The following is a 22,790-nucleotide window of genomic DNA, read 5'->3' as shown; positions in this document are numbered from 1 at the left end:
TAATAGTCTACTGTTGGTGTACCTTATTATTATTATTATTATTTTTTTTTCTAGGAGGTACCGGGGATTGAACCCAGGAACTCATACATGGGAAGCAGGAATTCAACCACTGAACTACATCTGCTCCCTGATGAGACCCGGCTTTTTTTGTTTGCTTGCTTTTAGGAGGTACCGGGGCTTGAATCTGGGACCTCGTACATGGGAAGCAGGCACTCAACCACTTGAGCTACATCTGCTTCCAGGGTACCTTATTTTACTTAGCCAATTTCACATTTTTAACTAATGTGCACAATGCCACATAAACACTGTGGTATCTAAACCTTTGTGCATTTTAAATTATATTCTTAGGGCGAAAGAGTGCACTTATTTTAAAAGCTCTCCCTATAATGTCCCTAGGAGATGTTCAAGAGAACAATAAATGGCTATTATTTTGAGCTGGCTGGAAGGCATACAGGCGATTCTGATGGTAGATAAGGCAGCTTCAGGCCATTCCTTGGAGGATTAAGATTCCCTTGTGTCCCCAAGCACCTTGAGCAAAACCTCAAGCAAAGAATGAAAGTACTTTTGGTTTCATAGGGTACAACTCTCTAACTTTCAGGATCATAAAACACCTGCACTGGGTAGTCTAAGGAGAGTACTTAGCATCTTCATCCAAGAAGACTGGAGAAGTAGACAGTCAACTGCCCAGACAAGGGGCTGCCAGAGCCTGGAATGAGGGTCAACCCACGGTCTAAGTTTCTGTGAAGAGAATGTCACTAGTACAAAGCCACCCACTGCTAGTCCCTGTTCTCAAATCACAGTGAAATCTCAGCCAAGGCCACTGCGGCTGTCACATACGCTGCTGGTAGGTCTGGTTTATGCGCCGGATCTCCTCTGGGGACCTGGAGGCCAGGATCTCGATCAGGCAGCCCTCATCCGTGCCAGCGCCCTACACATGAAACCCAGAGGAAAGGGCATTAGGAAATAGAACGCCAGACGCAAGGAACAGAGCCACCAGTCTGCAGAGAACAAGGACAACTCACTGGGTTCTAGCAACAGGTTTCGCTTTTATTGCCCTGCCCACCATGCTTATTATAGTCATTATCAGTCAGGATAAACATTCATGTATTGGCTATCGTGTTGGGTTAGGTAATTTCTGCTCTCTGAGGGCTTAATCATCCCTTTACTTTCCTTGTTCTCTTACCTTGAAAGGCAGAATCTTCTCGTGAAGAGTTAGTTATCTTGCTTTCTCAGAGCCCACCCCAGAACCTTCCAGAAGGCTATTTACTGAGGAAGTCACTTATGTTTGAATTTCATACATGGTCATTAAAAACCAGCAGACCGGGAAACGGACTTTGGCCCAGTGGTTAGGGCGTCCGTCTACCACATGGGAGGCCCCCGGTTCAAGCCCCGGGCCTCCTTGACCCGTGTGGAGCTGGCCCATGCGCAGTGCTGATGCGCGCAAGGAGTGCTGTGCCACACAGGGGTGTCCCCCGCGAAGGGGAGCCCCACGCGCAAGGAGTGCACCCGTAAGGAGAGCCGCCCAGTGCAAAAGAAGCCGCCCAGCGCGAAAGAAAGTCCAGCCTGCTGAGGAATGGCGCCGCCCACACTTCCCGTGCTGCTGACGACTAACAGAAGCGAACAAAGAAACAAGACGCAGCAAAAAGACACAGAAAACAGACAACCGGGGGAGGGGAGGGGAATTAAATAAATAAAAATAAATCTTAAAAAAAAACAAAAACCAAAAAAAACCCCGGCAGACCTTATGCTAGGGCACAGTGGATTAGACATCGGGGTGACCTTTATTTTATTTTACTTTTTTGCCAGTTCTAAGTCTACAGAAGAGCTGGAGGCTACAGGGTGTCAGTCATAAAATTACACATCTCAAAACAAGTGGACATGACAAGGAAGTTTCTGGAACTGCATGAAAAGCATAGCCATAACAACTCCTTATTCAACCTCAGGAAAGAGCAAGTGATTTCATAACTTTTGGAAAGCAACTTTTAAAATAAAAGCGCTATAATATAATGCTCTCATGTAATGCCATGCTTTCAGGTTGCCATAAATGAAGGAAACCCCTCTCCTAGCCCTTATCCTGCCCCCTCTCAAAGGCCTTTGCCACGAGTTCTCGTCGTTTATACTGACGGCACTGGAAGCATGCAAGCAGGAGCGCAAACCTTCATGGCCCGTCTCAGCTCCTGCACGTCGTACAGCACGGTGGGCATCATCATGCCCACGATCGCCCGCTCAAAGTTGCCACTCAGTTCCGACTTCAAGTCATCTACCAGGTCCTGCAATGCAAGAACACGCTCTACTTACTTGGTACGATAACCAACCAACCGCTTTGGAAGTGTGGTCCAGGGATACCTGGGAGACCCTGTCAGGGCACCCATGAGCTCAAAACTATTTTTATAAAAATACTTAGGGGGGGTGGATGTAGCTCAAGTGGTTCCCATGTGCAAGGCCCTGGATTCAAATCCCAATACCTTCTTGAAAAGTATATGTGTACCTAGACTTTATTTGCCTTTTTTACAGTCATTCTCTTATGGGTGTACACTGGGGTTTTCCAAAGACTACTTGACATAGCTGCAATTATCTGAAAAGGCTATTAAAATACTCCCCCTGTTCCAACTACATGTCTAAGGCAAGGCCAGATTTTCTTCATATACCTCAACCAAAACAACATATCACAACAAAGTGAAGGTGGAAGCAGATATGAGAATCCATCTGTTTTCTATTATAGCAGATATTAAGGAGATTTGCAAAAATGTAGAATGATACAATCTTCTTACTAATTTTTTTGAATACATAGTTACTTTCCATAAAAATATTAGCATGTAAGGAGTTTATTACTGTTATTTTAAATAAATTAAAAATACATATTTTTAATGTTCTCAGTTTTTGTTTTTTGTTTTTTTTTTTCTGTCTGGTTGTGTCATTGTTTCTTTGGTACATCACTTTGCCATGTAGGGGCCTGCGACTCTCCATGCCACTCAGGTCTGGGACACCTTTTTTCTTTTTCTTTTTTTACCAGGCATTCCTGGGGATCAAACCTGGGTCCTCCATATGGTAATCAGGAGCTCAACTGCTTGAGCCACAGATGCTAACTGAGGTTCTCAGTTTTAATTTCTGAAAAATATCAATAGGCATAATGCAGAAAAACAAAAGCTCTTTGGGTAATTTAAGAGTGTAAAGGGGTTCCAAGATTAAAAGTTTGTAAATATTATATTTGTTTCACTTAACAATATAGCCAGAATATATTTCCAAGTCAATACTCCCTAAATTTTTAACAGCTGCAGATTATTTCTATAAATAGAAGCAATATTTCTTTGACCAGTCCCATTTCTATGTTCCTACTGTTTTATACACAAGGCATTTAGTTGTACCTTTGTAAGTCATTTCTGATTATTCCTTAAGGCTCAATTTCTACAAAGAAAGGTGATTACTTGGACAAAAGACCAAGTTCTAGAGCTGTTTTTTCATATTTCAGAACTACATTAACTGGACTGCTATAGGAAAGCAAGTCATTGGGCCGGCTCTTCATCTGTGTTATTCCATATCCCATAACATTTTATATTCAATATTGCCTCTGCTGGGAACATTTTTATGATTAGCGTTCTCATTCAGAGCCATTTCCAATACCCATTCCAGGTATGTTACAAACCATAGGTTGAAGGTAACTTCCAAGTTAATAGCCACCCTTTGTTTAGCACCTACTGTGTCTCGGGCACTGGGCTAGGTGCTTTGCAGCTATTATTCCTAATCTTCCTAAAACTATATTAAACTTGGTAACATTTTCTTCATTTCATAGGCCATAAAGTTTAAGAATCTGTTTAAGGTCAACCAATTAATAAGGAGCTGAGTTGATATTTCAAATCCAGGGATCTGATTCTCACAAACCTCATTCCACAATACTTTATTTCAATCTACAGTGCGTATTTTTACATTACATCCTTATATACTGATTGAATGAACGAACAAATTAGTGCTCAGTCAATCCGTTAATGTTGGCCATTTTCACAAACTACCATCAGATTAGCTTAGTTCTGGAGCTGAATAACCCCAAGTGTGAGTGCCAATTCCAATTAGGTCCCTGGTTCACACATCACTTGCACATGCATGCCTCCTTGTGCTCATTAAATTTCTTTAGAAAAGGAAAAGAGTTAAAATGCCCAGAAGATAAACAGGGCAATTCTGATTTGGAAGACTGGGGTGCCCAGTCAAGATGGGCATGCAGGTGCTCTGAGTTAGAGCTGAACCATTCCTTTCCCAACTCTCTCTGGCAAGTGGCCTTAAGTCTGATTGGCTATGAATTATATTGAGGATAGAAACACTTACCATAGGGTTATTGTACTGTCAGATCTGGAGACACTAGTGATAATATTTCCCCAATAAAGAGGTTCTCTCTAATCACCCAGGTGAGTTTTTAGTGAGTAGATAAGACTGGGTGGAATGACACTGGTAAATGAGTCATTTACCATGGGGGCTAAGACAAGGTCTTGAGGGATGTGGGAGTCAAACCAAAAGTGGGAAACAGGGTGAGTGAATGCATAAACTACTAAAATATGCAAACACATAACATCCCATTCTAGAATTTGAGAGGAGGCCCTTCAGCTGACAATCTAAGGAATATATGCTACAAATTGGTTTACCAGGAAGCGTCGAAATAGACCCTCAATAGCCTAAGAGTCTACTGAAAACAAACTGGACTTAAATATTTTAGTGCATTTGGAGAGTCTTCTCCATGGTGACCCAGACTTCAGGATACAGTAAGCAGCCCTGGAAGCTTGGCCCCTGCCCACCACTTCCGCTGCTGGAAAGGGTGATGGTTAAGCCCTTACAGCAACCAAGTCCCTGCAAGGACTTGGAAGAGAAGAGACCAAGCTTGGTCCTGAGGTCTGTGGATCACTTCTGGCTAAGTGTAATGAAAGAAGCACTTCTACCTGTTGAAGCCACTCCTCAAGAACATCTTTAAGCGCAGGGCCCCTGCCCAGTCCCTGTCAGCCGGGCAGAGCAGGAGTGACAGTGACCTACCCTGCCGATGGTGCTCTTGTAGGCAGTCCGGATTTCCTGACGCTGGGAGGTGCTGCGGTAGGCGAGGACGCTGATAATGCCGTCTTCATCGGTGCCTGGGGGCGGAGGGGAGATGGGGAGGTGAGTGCCCGAGATTCCAGAGGCCAAGGAGAAAGTACCTTCACTGGAGTTACCCAAACACATGAGAGCTTTGGGAGAAAAGTGTCATTGGCCAGAGGGTTTGTCTGTTTTATTAAGGTGTAGTAGTAATATGACAATTTTTTTTTTCTAAGTCATTCATTTCTGCTTTTGTTTTTTAAAATTCTTCCTTCCTTCATTAGCTGGGTAACCTTGGGCAAGAAGCTTAACCGCTCCGTCCTTCAGTTTCCTTATCTGTAAAATGGAGATAATGAAAGGTTCTATTTTGTAGGATGATTGTGAGGATTAAATGAACTCATTGGCATTTAGAACAGTGTCTGGGATATAATAAACATCAGATAAGATTAATTATTGTTATCCTGCTTTCGCTTTTCCGGACCCTTAATTTAAATGCTTTATTTTTACCCTTTCTTCAGTTCTGTGGCTAATGTTCCCCCTCCCCCCCCCCCCTTAGGGCACTAGCTGTATCACTTAAGCTTTGAAATAAAGTTGTTTTCCAAGTTTTAATTGCCATTTTAATTTCTTCTTTAATGTAGAATTATTTAGGAGGTGTATTTTTCCTTTTAAGTGGTTTGAATTTCTTTCCTTCCTTTCTCCTCTTCCTTTCTTCCTCTTTTTTTCCATTTTCAATCATTTTCTTATTTCTTTCAGTGATTATTGCATTTTGTTCTGAGAACATGGTCTGTTAATCAATTTTAGTAAAAGTACCACATATATTTGAAAAGAAGTATTCTCTGCTTATAGGTGAAAAAGTTGTATATTTTATTTAATCAATTCTATGATGCTCATTTTTCCACATTAAAATCTCTACAAACAAGATACATTGTATAATGATAGCATCTTATAAATAATTTAAAGCTGTTTCTCTTTCTTAATGGAATGTAAAATAATGGCATTTTACCATAGAGTCCTAGACTCAAGGAAATTTGGTATATATCTGCTAAATTAGCCTTAGTAATTTTATTATTTTCTTTTTTGCTTCCTAAAACAGTCAAATACTGAGAGATGTTAGTCTCCCAGTACACTTATGGTTCTGTCAAATTTCCTTATAGTAATTTTTGCTATATATTTCATTGCATGTTACTTGGCACACAGAAGTCTATTTGGGCTTTACTACAGATTATACCATTTTATTCTTCTAAATGCTGTTTGCCTTAAATTTTATTTGCTCATATATTAACACTGTTATCTCACCTTTTTTTTTGGTTCTAGCTTGCCTATAATATCTGTCTATTCCATTATTTTTAAACTGTCTTATGATTTTCTTTTAGGGGTATTTCTTATATCCCTATTATATTGAGAATCTTTGTGTTTTAATAGGCAAGTTTAGTCCATTCACTACTGAGTGGGTTGATTAGAAGAGGAATAATTACATTAAAGGAGGAAAAGAAACAATTTCCCCATGTACCTATTATCCCATGTTCGTTTGTTTTTTTAAACAGAAGAGAAAGTAGGTCCCTAAGGTAGGTAAACTTACAGTTCTCTAGCTTCTCTATACCTCACAGACACAGCTGTCCTTTCTCCTTTAGAATTCTCAGGTGGTGGGGGCTGGAGCATAGAGAGGTTTGTCTCCTGTCCGTTTTGCTTACCCCAGTAACTGTGAAAGGCACTACCCTTCTTCCAGTCAGCCAGGTTTGACCCCTCAAAGTGGTTTTGATTTTTTTACTCCCTCCCTTCCTCCACATTCAAATTTCCTGCCAAGTCATGCAAAGTATAGCTCGACAATCTTTTCTTGCATCCTTCTTTACTTTTTAACTCCTATTACTACCATTCTATCTTAGGATTTCAGGATTTCTTCCTTTCTGAATGCAAAAATCTGCCAACCAGTATTTTCACCTTCTAGTTTGTCTCCCCAGGGTCTCTCCAAATTAAACTCCCTAAAAAGAAAAAAAAACCTCTCTTAATGTCCCTCCTCTGCTGAGAAAACCACAATGGTTCCTTGCTATGGTGCTGTAGTCTGACACTGGAGACTGTCGACAATATCCTGTTCACTACTCCAAGGTATAAATATGGTATACATCCACATAAAATATCCCTACACTAGGCCGCCAATTTCACAGACTTGGCTCTTGAGCAACTATGCTGCACTCCTTTCTCCTTACCTCCTTCATTACCAGACTCTTGGTTCCTCTCTCTCCCTAAGTGACTCCGGCATTTGTCCTGCTTCCTGTCCAATGCCTTTGGGTCCCCCTCATGTGATTCTACAGGTAGCCTTCTCAGTAACACCCCAGAACCCCCCTTTGGTACATGTCCTTTTGTTCCACACCAATGCAAGGGTTAATAGGGTGGTATATGGGAATACTGTATTTTATGCATGATTGTTCTATTAACCTACAACTTCTCTAATAAAGAAAAAAAAAAAAAGCTCCCAACCAGCCCACTGCTTTGCAAGTATCTCCCTATGTAAGCCACCTCTCCCTGTATTTCCCACGACTCCCCTAGACTTCAGCCACACTGGAGACAGGACAGTGTTCACACTCATCCCAGACTTATGTTAAAGCTATTCCAATAATCTGAAATACATACTCCCTTATCTCCAGCTATTGAAACTCAGCTCATCTCCCAAGGCCCATCTCAAGTTCTACATCTTCCATGAATTCTTGCCTGATGCCCCCAAATGAAATGTGATCTCCTCTCTTTAAATTCCAGTGGGATCCATCGCTATCATATTATGAGCTGATTGGGTTACTTCTGTGCCTACCTGCTACACTACCCGCCCAAGGGTATCCGTCCACGGGGCCTGGGTTTGATAGTCCTTTTCTCCTCCCACAATCTCTGTCACGTGGGTCCACCTAGAGAAGACACTGGAAGCTGAATGTCTCCTAGCTCTTATTTCGGGAATTCTGAGTGCCATGTGCTCCACTTTCTGAATTATGAATTAGGATAAACCTGAAGAAACGATTTCATTTATGAGAAAGGAAAAATGAAGGAAGAATACAGAGATTCAGGACAATGTTCTGCTCAGGTCAGAGGTGGGCAGTGGGAGAGCACAATGGCTCAAACACCAGCTCTGGAGTCGGCCTGCCTGGAAGTGAATCCCCAATCTACCACTACCTTCTGGGACCTTGGGCAAGTCATCTAACCCCCTTAAGCCCCAGCTGTTGCATCAGTAACAAGAGGCTGTTGTCTGGTAAAAGAGATCAGCGATGTAGAGCATCTAGCCTTGTGCCTGACAAGTATTGCTATTATTGTAATGTTGCTGTAAGCAACCCCAGTTCTAAATAAAATGAACTCTTTTTTGAAAAAAAGACTGGAAAATAAAGTCTTATGGCCAAGCGTGTTTAAGAATTTTCTAAATAAAAGCTATAAACCAGGAGGACCTTCTCTTTGGGTGAGTTACCTAACTTCTTGGGTCTCAGTTTCTGCCACTGTAAAATGGGACTAACATAACAGTAACAGTGGCTGCTTTCGCTATAGCTCTAAGGGCTGTATCCAATGAGATCCTGCTCGTGAAAATGTTTTGTAAACCTTATGGCACTATGTACATCCAGCACTAAGTGGAAAACCAGGACATCTCTAAAGTTGTACATATATTCCTATTTTTAATTCGGAGAAGATTGAAATAATTGGCAAAACCCAGGATGAGTGCATTCAATAAAATTCATTAGTAAAGTGAATAACGCCTTCCCATCCAATTAGTCTTGAAAAGCCGACTTATTTCCCACTGACTGGTTTCCCACTGCACTTGCTGAAGGCAGACCTGCTCACGACTGCTGGCAGACACGGAGTCCATGTTAAATCAGGGAATGCCCAGAAGCGTCCCCCTCACCCACTGTGTGTCACAAGCGCGTGTGCAGCTTGGCTGCACGACGCACGACTCCGCGGGGGCAGCTTACCAAGCCCTTTCATGGCCTTCCTCAGGCTCTGCGCATCTTCGGCGGCGTTGAATCCTGAAGCAGCTTTGATGGTGCCTCCTTTGGTTGCCTGAGAACACAGAGGCACGTTCGCTTGCTCAGCTAACATTGGCTGAACACCTACCTACCAGATTCTGGGGGAATATGGCAGCGAACGTAAAAGATGAGGCTCCTGCTTGCGTGGAGCCCACGTTGTTTGGGGAAAGGCAGACAGTAAACAAGCCAACAAATGAATATTCTAGAAAGTGTCTGGGAGTGAAAAGTGCTAGGAAGCAGTTAGAAAGGTGCTGGAGGGGCTGCCCCGAGGAATGACACTGAGGCTGAGACTGAATGGCCGGAGAAAGCTGGCAGTGTGAAGTTCAGGGAAAAGCATGCTACAAGCAGAGGAAAGAGCCATGGGGGCTGGAGAGGATGGCCAGAGTGGCCCAAGTCTGATGAGCAAGGAGGGAAGTGGGAGGAGGCGCTAAACCACCACTATGAAAAATCTTGTCCCCCGGAAAAAAGGGAAAGATGAAACCTAATCTGATCAAGCCTCAAGACGCAAACACTAAGAAAATAGAGGATAAAAGAAAATGTTAAACCACACCGAAGGGCTGCAGTTGGCAAAATTCGGACTGTGTACTACCAGACAAATCATCTATTGGTCTTTGACAGTCTGGTAGACTCTGATAGGTAGGTGTTCAGGGAAAAAAGGGAGACAAAAGGAGAAGGACTACAATTTAAAAGAGATTAAATAAGCATATCAATAATCACAATATGTGAACCTTATTTGGATCCCAAACCAAACATTAAAAAAAAATTAAAAATTTAATGACATTTGAGACAATTTCAAATTATTTTTAAAAATGTAATTATTTTTATTTTATAAAAACTATTTCCAAGATGAGTATTTCCACTTATTAAACAATAATAAAATATATGGTATGCATATTATACATTTAACACATGGGAAGACATCATATCTTGATGAACATGAAGACAAATTTCAGGAGGCAAACATTAAAAATATCCAACGTAACTAAAAGGATCTGAGCTTTACTTACAAATTGCTTAATTCTAAAATACCATAAACAAAACTGTACATAATCACATCATGGATTTATAACGCTAAAATGTATCTTAGTTTCAATTTTTATATCCTTAAACTAGGTCCATATTGAATAAAAATAAATGTTAAATAGCCATCGACAAATAAAATATAAATTAAATTGCTCAGGTACTAGAATACAACTTGATATTCTTCAAATCTACTCCCAGAATCATGAACTGACTTTTAAAAAAATTAACTACAACCTAATATCATTAACAATACCAACAATTACTACTGGACATACCATGCCATTCATCTCTACAATTGCCTTTATTACTATAGTACAATATAAAACTTCAAATCCAATATTTTATGGCCCTATCTTTAATCTAATTAATTTTAAAAATTCTATCCATGAATTTGGTGGTTTAAGGCTCATTAGACAGTGACCAAACAAATGTCTTAAAGAAGAATTTTCCTTATAAAAAGAATATGATAGTCAAGGTTTTTTTCTTCTTTTATATCATGTTGTTCTGTCCAATTTTTCCCAGGTTAAAAAAACCTCAAAGATAAAAGCATCCTGAATGTCCTCCAAGCCATTGTTTTGGGTTTGTTTGGATTTTAAGGTCAAAAACCTTTGAAAAGAGGTCTTTAGTTCTGGCAGCAGACTAGAACAAGTTCTCAAAAATTCACATTTTCTTAAAAAAAAAATTAACTGGTGAGCTATTACACTGTGAGCCGTATACTTCACATTCATGTGCTCCCCCAAAAGTACCACTCACCTGTTCATCCTCATCTTCCAAAAGATCAAACACCAGCTCTTAAAGCTAACCCCCAGACTCAGATTACATCAACTCTGAGGACTTCTATTCTTTCATTTTTCAGAACCTGGCACAATAGCTAAAGGTGGCTGTTTAAGATGGAGTGCTTCTGCCTCCTCTGCAACTTTCCCGTGAAGTATTAGCATGTCTCCAAATTTCCAGTTTGAACTCTGACACTGGCTTTGGTACTGGGAGATCCTTGCATCTCTCTTTAGAGCCCAGTTTCAGGGTCTGAGTCATTAATTACACCAGCTCACTCATTTCATTTGTGTGGCCTTTCCCTTCCCTGGACTCCCCATCTGACTTTCCCCTGAACTTGAGAAGAACTTAACTCATCTTTGAGCAGACAATGGATCGGTTTCTTTCCTAAGCAGCGCTGTGGTCAAAAGAGCCATTGGGCAAGGGATGGGCCCGCCCATCTCCTGTGGTTCCCCTCGTCCTGCTACACTCAGCGAGGATCTCCTCTCTGAAGGGCCTGCAGGAAAACTCTCTTCCCACAACAGCTTTAGTCACCTCCTCTCTCTCACCAATAATGGTTGAACCCTTGGTGAGGGGACCTCACTGCTCCTTGAACAGCTCAGTGGCTCGGTGACCCCCTACTTCGGTTTTTAGCATCTTTTCTGTGTTGACATGAAACCTGCTTTCCAGAACACAAAGAAGACAAAAGTTGAGGAGGAACCTCTTGGAACTGTCTCTTTCCCACAATGCTGGGTCTCGTTTCTTCTGCTGCCAATGCCGGGAAAGGAAGGGTTCAGACCCAGAGCTGTTGGCTATAAGCCTGGGTGGATTCTGTCCTGTTTTCTAGAATATATTCTCTGGCAACTCAATCAAGAATGACAGGAACAAATGGCTTAAAGAGCTTCCCCAAGGAATCCAAATGGCCCTGGTCCTCTGCCTGTCCTCTTCGCTTAGGGTTGCAAAGCCTTCACGGTGCTCTGAGCTGCCCCTGCGGCCAGGACACGTTGCGGGTGCAGTGGGCAGGACACGAGTGCAGCCACGGCCATGCCACTGCCCTAGCAGTCCCCGCCGGCATACCTTGCAACGGGAAATGGGGACATCAATTTGATACTTGATGGCATTAGGAATTAGTTTTAACTTTTTTGGGCATGTTAATGGTATTATGGTTATGTTTTATTTTTCTTTAAAGAGTCCTTATCTTTTAGATATACACACTGAAATAGTTTACAGATGAAAAGATAAAGATATCTGGACTGTGTTTCAAAATAGCACAGGAGGGGGTAAAAAAGTGGAGATAAAGAAGAAACAAGATTGACCATGAGTTAATAATTACTGATAGCTACATGGGGCTCCTTATAATATTGTCTACTTTTGTATGTGTTTAAAATACTTCATAATAAGAAATTTAAAGAAAAAAAAAACAAAGATATTAGATCAGAGAGGTGGACTGGCAGCCCTTACCAGCCAGGTAAGGAGTCTGTATTTTATTCTAAGTGTGATGGAAAGCTAATGGCAGGTTGTAAGCAAGGGGATGGGGAGAAGTGATCTGATTTACATGTTAAAAAGATCACTCTGGCTACTGTAGGGAGAAGCAGAGACCTGTTGAGAGTCTGGATAAAGATCTAGGAGTGGGATATGGTGTTAGATTAGGGTGAATTAGTTAAAATGGAAATAAAGGGGCAGACACAGCACATGTTTGGGAGAAAAGGCAACAGAACTTGCTAATGGACTGACCACATGGGAAATGAGGAAAGAAAAAAATCAATCCTTTCATCTGAATAGCTAGCGGGGTGGGGTGGTGTTTGTGGCGAAACACTTGGTGAGGACTATCGGATTTGGAGTAGCAATGGAGGCTATGGGGAGGGGGCAGGTGAGATTTATAAATTCTATTTCCTAAACGTTAAGTTCGAGGTGTCCACTAAAAATCCAAGTGGAGTTGTCAAAAAGACAAAAATAAATCTAGAGGTCAAGTCTACAGCAATAAGTTTAGAGCACATCAGCATTTGGATATATTTGACAAGAAGACCTAGGAAGAAAGTAAAGATAGAGAAAAACAGAGGTCCTAGAACCAAGTCTGGGCCTCTCCAACTGTAGAGATTCAGCAGAGAAGGAGATCTCATAAAAGATGACTGAGAAGGAGCAGCCCATAAGTAAAAGGAAAACCAGAAGAGTGTGTGGTTTCCAGAGGCTGAAGAAGGAGGCAGTGGTCGTGCTGGAGGAGAACAGAGAAGACAATCAGATTTGGCAACATGCAGGTCCCCAGTGACACAAGAGCTTTTCCAGGGGAATGGAGGGGACCAAAGCCTGACCAAAGTGGACAGAGGGAAGAGTGGAAAGTCTGGAGGAGGGGACAGAAACCCTAGGTAGTGGAGGTGATGAGGGTCATCATTGGAAATGGCCAACATCACATAAAGTAAGACATACCCTGATATGTGCATGGGGTAAAAAGCTAGTGAGCCTGACCTTCTGCAAATGAAGAGTGAAAGCATCAACAAGCAAAACAGGTTAGTGGCCAGGAGGAACCAGGTCAGTTGGATTACAATTTAGAGATAATCTGTTAAGATCAAGGTGCCCTGAATATTTAAAACAAATTTACTGATTTATTAATGTGTTATGTTATGTGGAGCAGTGTAGAGAAATACATATAACTCAATACAAGGCATAAATAAACAGGTGGGGCAATTCGGTGACAGGGAACAAAAAAACAGAAAATCGAGGTAAATCAGGGGATGGGAAGGAAACCAAACTGCAGACCATAAGGGCCTGAGGTGAGCCACAGATTTCTCTGCAAGTCTCCTAGAGGCCAAAGCAAGAGGGAATTGTATGAGACTGGTTGTTACCACAAGAGGAAAAGAGACCAGCTGCCTAAGAAAAGCACTGCTTTTCTCTATACTGAGTTCAGAAAGGGTCTATTTGCATTTGGAGAGCTCTTCTCAGTTCCCTGATCAAGCCATAATGTAGACTCAAATTAGTTTAGTTTTTAACATATCTTCCCTCTGTACTGAAACAATAAGCATTATTATAGCCCCTTAGCAACCTGTTTCTTGATATTCTGAGTTCTGTTTTATTGCCTTAACACTGGCCTAATTGGCAATAACCAGAATTCTCTCAAATTGTTCTGCCTTCTCCTTACTTCATTTGTCAGGTGTATGTCCCTGCGGGTGCACTTGACTTACTGAGGCTGCACAGTGGAAAGGATTTTGACACCAAGATGTCAGTAAAGTTCACAGGCGGTGCTGCGTGTTCTCAAAATGCGAAGAGCACCAAGCTGGGACTGCCAAGGCTGATCTCAGTACCAAGGTGGCGTCGGCAGGCGTTTCTCCTGGCATTTCTGATATGGCCCTTTTAATTGCCACAAGCGGTAAGATGTTACAGTGATGGGAGCTGCTGAACAGATGACCACAGACTACCACAAAGGAAGAAGGGTTTGACAGCTTGTATAAGCCTTGCCTGAAATGCACCCCATAACCTGTTGCCCATGACACCAATAAAATCCCCTAAGGCTCACAGAGGCAGTCAGCTCAACCCATAGAGTCCTCTACGTGGACATCTACATTGCCAGGGGGTCCATGAACATTATAAAGGATCCTGGCACTTGGGGAAATTTCACCTGTGCATCTTCATGAAAGAGACATGTTGAGCCATAATGAAAGGTGGTCTATTCAGCTCAGGGGAAGGCACACAGTGGGATGGACCCAGGTTTGAATCTTGGTTTCAAACCTTCTGACTGTGTGGCCTAGGGAAAGTTGCATTTTTCTTACATGTGTACTAGGAATCATTTTATCAACCTATAGAGTTGTAATAATGAAATAGGATAATATATGTAATGCGCGAAGTACAGAGCCCAGCAAACAGTAAGGTCAAACTTGGTGTGAGTTATTATTAAATGTGACTTCAACAACTTTGCCACAATAAATGTAATAGTGCGATTCTTATATTATTTCTCATAATAGCCCTCAATGCAAGCCTATCAAAATCTAGAGGAGGGCATTTGTACAAGGAGGCAAAAAATGAGGTCGTATCTAAACGACTCTGTGAGCTAGCATTATCTACGGAGGTTATGTGGGTTATCTAAGGAATGGAGGATTTTTATACCTTTTGAGCAGTTCTCTATCAAGTCATATCAAGTCCAGCTTGGCCTGTACCACTCATCATGCCCATCCAAAGGCCTTGGGTACCAGGAGGTTTGAGCCTCAGGCACTGAAAGACCAGGCTTTTCATATCCTGGAATGGTCCACATCCAGCATCCAGTCATTACATAGCCCCTTTGTATACCCGACAGAAGGAAGTGCGTTTCTATGGCCGCAATTTTCTTGGGCACTTTACTTCTCTTGTAAAATCTCTCAGTTTCCCCAACTTAAGCAAATTGGCAATTGGCTGTTGAACTTCCAGCATGAAGTAACTCAAACTTTGGCTCTCCCATCATGAGACAGTCTTCTGAGTCCAACAGCTCACAAGGTTCTTCTGCAACTCTAATACTGAAAATGTTGTGGATGGTGCTCAAATGCTGAATTTGACTTTGAAAGCAAACTTCATTGCTGAGGGCACTACTACAGGATTAAAATTAATACCTAACAAGATGAATCAATAGAGAGGGTTGCAAGAGTGATTTAGTTTATCAATTAACATTCTTAGTAACTCTTTTTCCAGGAAAAAGATAAGCTCAAGTTAATTGTTCCTTTTTACCCCTAAAAAATCTATATCGACTGAATTCCAGGGCATAGTGTGTCATCATCTGCTCTGGGAAGGCAGAGAATTCTACCTCAGGAAGGGATCTTGCCAGAGTTGACAAAGAAAAAAGAGGGAAGGTATGGGGAAGAATAACAACAACAAAAAAAGCTGGAAATATGTGCTATATCACAATTGATAAAATATTATTCGGCCATTAAAATGATGAAGATAATAAATATCAAACATATTGGGATACAGTACAATGGAATACTAATCAGTAATAAAAAGGAACAAAGGAAAAAACGACTGATATATACAGCAACTTGGACAAATTTCAAAAAATATAATGCTCAGTAAAAGAAGTCATACGCAAGAGTATACACTACATGAGTCCATTCATAGAACTTTCTAGAAACTAATCTATAGTGGTAACAATAAGAATAGTGCTGCATTTTGGGGATGGAGAGGTGAGCTGAGGAAGGTGCATGAGAGAATTTTCTGGAGTAGTATCTCTGTCTTGGATACGGGAGTAAGTTACATGGTTATATGTGTTTGTCAAAACTCATCTAAAAGTAAACTTAAGAGATGTGCATTTCACTATTTGTAAATCATATATCCATAAAAATTTAAAAACTCAGATAAAATGGCTTTTACAACATATTTTCCTTTTAAAAAAGTATCATATGCCCAATATAGAGAACTTGGAACATACAAAGAAAAGTAAGAAGAAAATAAAAACACCCATAAACATCCCATCTAGAAATCTAGAATAACTAATTTTATTATAACATAAAATTTAATATAAACTTATGTTAGCATAGCTAAGATTAGAGCAAATAAATACTTTTGTAGCAGCATTTTCCATTTATCATTCTATTCTAAGCATTTTCCTATACTAAGTAAAAAAAAAGCAGAATACAAAATTGTTATTTATGCTCTTATTACTACTATTTAAAAACCATTATACATATGAGTAGGGCCTAAAATAAAATGATGGGAAAATATCTGGGAATTACAATATTGTGACAGCATTGTGTGATTTTCCTTTCCTTAAAACACGTCCTTGGTTTGACCAATAAATAACAGTTGCGATAGAAAAACTGGTTCTAAGAGGAGAGATGAGAGAAACTGAGGTAATTTCCCCAGAGTAGAACGAACCTAAGGGTAATGTGGTTACAGTTTCCACATGGAGGAAAACTGAGCTTCTGGAAATAAGAAGTGTGTCCTATTTTTTTTTTTTTTTAGTTTGGTTTTGTTTTTGCTTTTCAGGTTTTTTTGTTTTATTTTATATACAAAGAACTAGTGTTGTTTTAGTCAGTAGAGGTCCTGGGCCGTCCATTCAAGGAAGGTCAATTAGTCCAACTTGGTGAAGTCTACATCCTTCGCGGACTGACAGAAACCCCGGCGGCACATACTGAGACCGTATTTCCGGATCAGGCCACGCCGGTTTGAGCAGATGCGGCAAGAGTGGGAACCCTGGTTGAATTTTCACAGATGGCTCCAGTAGAGCTGCTGGGTTTTTTTTTTTTAGGAGGTACCAGAGATTGAACCCAGGACCTCGTACATGGGAAGCAGGCGCTCAACCTCGGAGCTACATCTGCTCCCCTCCATTGCTTTGTTGAGTCCCCAGAGCCAGGTATTTCATCTGTCACAGTGTACAGGCACCATAAACATTTCTAAATCGGTGCTTCCCACGTCCAGGAAGAATCATTCAAGAAGAAATGGGTTTTAAAGTAAAGCATAAGAGATGTGGGGCAGACACGAGTCAGTCTTTGACTGTCAGGGCTGATGAAAAAAATGGTAAAAAGTTAACATATAAAAAATTTAAGAGTATATAACTTTGTCTAGGATAGTTTATACCATCTTCCTAAAGGAAGACATCTAGAGCTGTGCATCTCCAGTTTCTCTCTGGGTATAAGATTCTACTTCCATTACTCCTTCCCAGAAGATCGGGGATCAGAATTACCTGCCTATTCAGAAACCTTCCTTGGGTGAGGGAAGGAGAGCAGATGGCCAGCCTTAGGTAGAACCGTGTTTGCAGCTAAGAGGCTCATCTCCCACTGCTGCACTGATCTTCACAGAACTCTCAAAGGGATCCAATTCCTTGCCTGTCCCAAAGATCAGATAACTGATTGCAGAGGAGTTAGATCACAACAGACAGCAGGACACAGGCGACAAGCCTGCATGGCTACAGAACACTCTCTTGATAAGCCTGAAACGATGGGGCTACACCAAAATGTCCACAGCAATCAGCATTTTTTAGCTTTTCCTTTATAGTTACCTAATTCTTCAATAATAAACATGTAGTGCTTCTGCAGAGAGAAAACGACACTTGTTTCTAACATTTTCAGGATGTTAGAAGGATTCAAAGCATTCTTTGAATCTTTGAATTAATTTTCAGGGTCAAGTTACTCACCACCCTTGAAAGATATTAAAATGGTGCTCAAAGCAAACAAAAAACCTTGCCTTTTGGTTCCCTCCTTCCCGCTCCCCAGCTGAGCAAACAACCCTGTGTTTAAGCCGACAGTCCCCAGGTACACATCCTGTACCAGTCTGGGGCTGGCACCAGGTAGGGTGAGGCACTCCCCAACTTACCATGGCCGTGACTCTGTGCCAAGGTCAGCGTTCAGTCACCCAGGCAGAAGTTCCAATGTGATAAAAACAGGCAGGAAATTACTGTGGTGAGAAAGATAGCATGTAAATCATTAAACAGGATAACTTGTAGCTTGCATGAAGTCAAACCATGGGGAAGTGACACTCAGCGTCATCAAAAAGCCAGTTATTTATGAGCCCAAGATACAAAAGCCAGGTTAACCAAGAGAAATGTTATAGATCAGGCAGGTTTACTCTACCAGCAAAATACTTTCCTACCTGCTTTTCTGCCTGGAGACAAACAACACAGAAATGATTCCTATTGTTTAGTTAGGGTGCAGTAACATTACTTGTACTGAAGCCAAACAGAGATTTTAAACCGTGGGCTACAACGGATCAGAAGAGGGGCCCACTTGGAGAGAAGGAAAAGTACTGCACTCCAGCCTATGCTCTGAGCGAGTGTATGTGTGTGTTTTGGTGTGTGTGCGTGTGTGTGCCTGACCCACATTAGACTCTTTTCATTTCCCAGTGGTCACTGTCACTGGCACCGTCTCAGGTCTTAGAGGTGCTTCTTCCCTTGAAGCTGTAGCTCACACGCTCCACTCTGTCCTCTGTTCTCTTCAGCAGCCCCTACTCGCCTCATCGCTTCCGTAGCCAGTCGTTCAGAGAGCAGGATAGCCTACGACTCTTGGGGAGTCACCTGATATTCAGGCAGGTTCCTGCGGGGCCGGTCAACCAACTTCCTTGCCCCATATCTGAGTCATCTGGACGAGGCTCCTTTCCTAAGCAATGAGCTAGATCCTTCTAACTCAAAGAATGATCCGCAAACCAGAAGGATGAGCTTCTCAAAAATGCAGAAATGTTTGAATTTGCATTTTAACAAGGTTCTCAGAATACATGTCTGCACAGGAGTTTGAAAACCATTAGCCTAGACATACCACACAGCGCTTCTCAATTATTCCCCTGGAATAACTAAATCCTTCTGCACTCACTTCTCATTGCTTAAGCCATGTTTGGTCTCAACCACTGTCCACCTTCCAGCGTTCCCGAGGTCCGGCGCTAGCACTCCTCCAGCTCCCGTCACTCACTGCAGACTCACCGCAGACGGCAAAGGGTTCATCCCTCTCTAAGGGGAATGGCAATGGATCTGGGGCACAACCTGAGCAACGTGCAGAGGTGGGTGTGGGCAGTGGGTTCAGGGACAATGAGGTGAGGCTGCTGGAGCACAAGGCTCATTCCAGAAAAGGGCCAGAGATAAGGTTAGAAAGGCAGGTGAGGAATTGGTAAGAGACTTGGGTACCCACCTGAGGAGCTGGATTGAATGCTGTAGGTAATGGGAAAACAGTGGGAAATTGTTTTACTGCAGAGAAATGTTATAATAAAAGATGTCCTCTAGCAATGTACTGTACCATAGGGTAGACTAGAGTGAGAGACAAGGAGGGGGTCAGAAAGACCTCAGCAGAAAGAAGAAAATACAACAGGATCATGATGGAGAGCAGGGATCAACCAACTATAGCTCACGGGTCAAAGCTTGTTTTTTGTATGGCCTATGAGCTAAGAATGGTTTTTATATTTTTAAATGGCTGACAAAATAATCCAAAGAAGAATATTTCATGACATGGGAAAATTATATGAAATTCAAGTGTTAATGCCCATAAAGAAAGTTTCATTGGCAGACAGCCACACCCATTTGTTTGGGTATTGTCTAGGGCTGCTTTCACACTATGACGGCAGAGATGAGTCCTTGCAACAAAGACCAAATGGCCCACACAGTTGAATATATTTACTATCTGGCCCTTTACAGAAAAAGTTTGCTCCCGCCTGGGATGGAGGGTGACATGATGGGGTTACTGGGAAGGAGCAGGTCTGGATAAGGTGGTCACGGAAGACTCTCCAAGGAAGTGACGTCTGAGCTAAGACCTGAATGAGGAGGGGCCAGCTATGTAAAGGTGCCGAGGGGAACAGTTTCAGGCAGAGGGAGCAGCTGGTGCAAAGGCCATGAGGCAAGAATGAGCTTACGATGTGTGCGAGATGACAGCAGCATCATGACAAGGTGCTCTCAAGGCATGGGATGATGGAGGGCTCAGAGCATCTGGGGAAGTGGGGAGGTAAGACAGGTGCCTCTTTCTTATTTGCCCACACACTAGGTGACATAGCAAGCAGGGCTTTTTGAAATTTTGTGGGTCTTAGCCACTCTTTCATCTGGTGCACTGATCCATAGCATATAATTCTCAAAATACACCCATATCCTTCACTAAGTACAATTTATATGAGTTGAATTGAGTGGCTGGTTGATAACCTTGGCAGATACAGCTTTTAGGAGCTAAGATGCTTCCTTTGCTTCTATGTGGTTCTGGAATAAATGACAAGACAGGAGGTGGTGAAGGGGGACAGCTCCCCCAAAAGCCAACCTCTATTATGAACCTCTCCACTCCCTTTTACCACGTCAAGAAGTGGAAAGACTGCCCAAGCAAACCCTTCTGGAAATACTGAGAGTCATGATTCAATAAGCTAGAAATATTTTACCAAAAGGGAAAAAATGCATTATACTTGAACACTAGGTTCTTTTAGCCAGACACTTGGACGGCACACGGCATAAGTACACTTATACAGAGACAGCTGCTGCATAATTTATTAAAGGTTTACTAATACCAAATGAGTTTCTAGATCGATCGAATGCATCAGGTAAATGCAGGAAACAGTATTCCCTAATTCTTTATTAGACATCAGATAATACATGTAAAGTTAACCCACTCAAGTTCTTACTAGCATAGTACCTGGTACCTAGTAAGAGCTCAACTCTGGAAGCAGGGGGTGGGGGGAAGAGAAAGGAGGGAAGGAACTACACCTCCAGTGCCTTACAAAATTGTCCTCTCAGTTGCACAAAGTGATCAACCCCAAAGGGGTGAAAATGCCCTTCTCCCGCTCTTCTCTCAAAACACCCGTCTATAAGGTCCCTCCCCCATTTTCTATCTGCCTCTGTCAGATACTCTGCAAATCCTTTTCTGCCTCAGCGTCCTTGATTCATTTGTTCTTTCTCTCAGAAGACCCTCCCACAATTCTATAAACGACCTTGCAAGCCAAGAATTTTGAATAAGATGGCCAAGTTCACAATGACGCAGGCTTTGTCTTGGGGTTTTAAAGGCTCCTTTGCTGCTCATAGGTGGGACAAAGTAATTAGCACCTGTGCCTCAGCTTTCATACTTGTAAAATGCAAAAGCACTCAGGTTTGGGGGGTTTCAAATAATCCTAAAAACATCTTCAGTATGGGAAGTTGAAGGTTGAAGGGATCATATGTTAAGAAGTCAAAAAACCCTAAGAACTATACAGCATGTGGATGGGAGATTGCAACAGTTAAACATCAGAACTCTGCAGTTAGGGCCCTTGACATTTTTAAGACATAGTTTTAAAACAAATGGAAAAGAGCTGGGAACCCAAAATAGGATACTTATCCCAATAGCAGTTATGAAAGAAAATAAGTTGCAAATAAGGTGAACTCATTTGAGGTAAAACTAATTTGTGGAAATAATTTACAAGGGATTAATAAAGAAACATTAGGAATGTTGAGAACACATCGCTAATGTTTTCTGGTTGGATGTCCAGAAGAATAATTATTACATGATCCTACAAATTGCCCTAGGTTCCATTGCCAGAAGGTGATGGCCAGATGCTGCATCAAACATAAAGTGTCTCATGTCTTCACGGCAGACTGCAGGTGGGTAAAGCACTGACCTCTCAGCAGGTGGCTAGGGAGGCAGCAGAGTGGTGCATTCCTTCCCATTCACCCAGAATTTGGCAAGCAGGGAAATTAGATTGTTCTCTGAGTGTTAGAGTAGCAAAATCAGAAAAGACCCATCAAAACAAATATATGCAAAGTCATCTCAAGGAGAAAGAATGGCTCCTGGGCTGAAGCAGGCTTGTTGAAAGGTATTAGCATACTTAGAAAAAAACTGGGCCCAGCAGCAAAGCAAGTGCCACCAAAAAAACACCCAAAAAAAACACCCCAAAACATCAAAGAGGCTCACTTTGAAATATTCACCGAAGTCCTGTCCTAAGGAAAGGTGGTCTTGGTCCAAGAGCCATATATTTCCCTACAATGAAGATGCATTTTATCATCCAGTACCCTTTACTCAAATCCATAGTTGCCAAGCAACATTTGGACAAGAATTTAGCTTCTCATGTGTACCTCTCCATAAAATCTTGGAGCACGAGGATTTCTAAGTAACAATTATACTTCTCAATGTAAATAAATAAATGAGTAGTGCATGCATTTGTGTGTGTGTAGTGAGTTTGGTAAATATGAACCTGCGCATAAGAGCAGAATCCCTTCTTGGTGAGCCGATGAGATTTCTCTGCATGCTAGGTGTTCCACCACAATGAGTTCACCCAACAACAGTTGCTGCCCTTGGACTTCTCTGGGGGACCTCCATTCAGATTTATAACATTGACAAGATCGCATCTCAGGACAGGCACCCCGAGTGGCCATTATATGTTGGGATTTGCTGTCCTTGTGGCACATTCTTACTGCATCTCTCTCTTCCCTGGAAGGTCATGTGTGAGTGAGTCATTCACCATTTTAATTTGGTACATGGTTTCATTTTACATCCCACAAGGATGATAAATTTAAACTGCTCTGCGTATTTGTGGAGGGTGTCACTGGGCCCTACCCCAGAACGTGGGGCTTTCAAAACCGTCTATGACATAGGAAAATGA

The 22,790-nt window shown here is 41.9% G+C and overlaps 1 protein-coding gene across 4 annotated transcripts in view; it reads right to left on the bottom strand.

The window, feature by feature from the left end:
* Positions 1-22,790, bottom strand: part of ANXA4 (annexin A4) — a 57,375-nt gene that overhangs the window by 16,300 nt on the left and 18,285 nt on the right. For 3 of the 4 annotated variants that reach the window (XM_058278725.2, XM_058278728.2, XM_058278726.2), the window contains 5 exons: positions 18,081-18,161; positions 8,988-9,075; positions 5,014-5,108; positions 2,157-2,270; positions 838-928 (listed from right to left, as the gene is read on the bottom strand). In XM_058278725.2, the coding sequence (XP_058134708.1) occupies positions 838-928; positions 2,157-2,270; positions 5,014-5,108; positions 8,988-9,075; positions 18,081-18,083 (391 nt within the window). In that variant the 5' untranslated portion in view covers positions 18,084-18,161. Of the gene's footprint in view, positions 1-837; positions 929-2,156; positions 2,271-5,013; positions 5,109-8,987; positions 9,076-18,080; positions 18,162-22,102; positions 22,169-22,790 lie in introns of all 4 variants that reach the window. The other variant, XM_058278727.2, reaches the window with a different exon arrangement.

This window comes from Dasypus novemcinctus, chromosome 17, assembly GCF_030445035.2.
Source record: "Dasypus novemcinctus isolate mDasNov1 chromosome 17, mDasNov1.1.hap2, whole genome shotgun sequence".
Classification (NCBI taxonomy): domain Eukaryota; kingdom Metazoa; phylum Chordata; class Mammalia; order Cingulata; family Dasypodidae; genus Dasypus; species Dasypus novemcinctus.
Note: the sequence above shows the minus strand (reverse complement) of the source record. Positions and strands in the feature narration are given on the sequence as shown.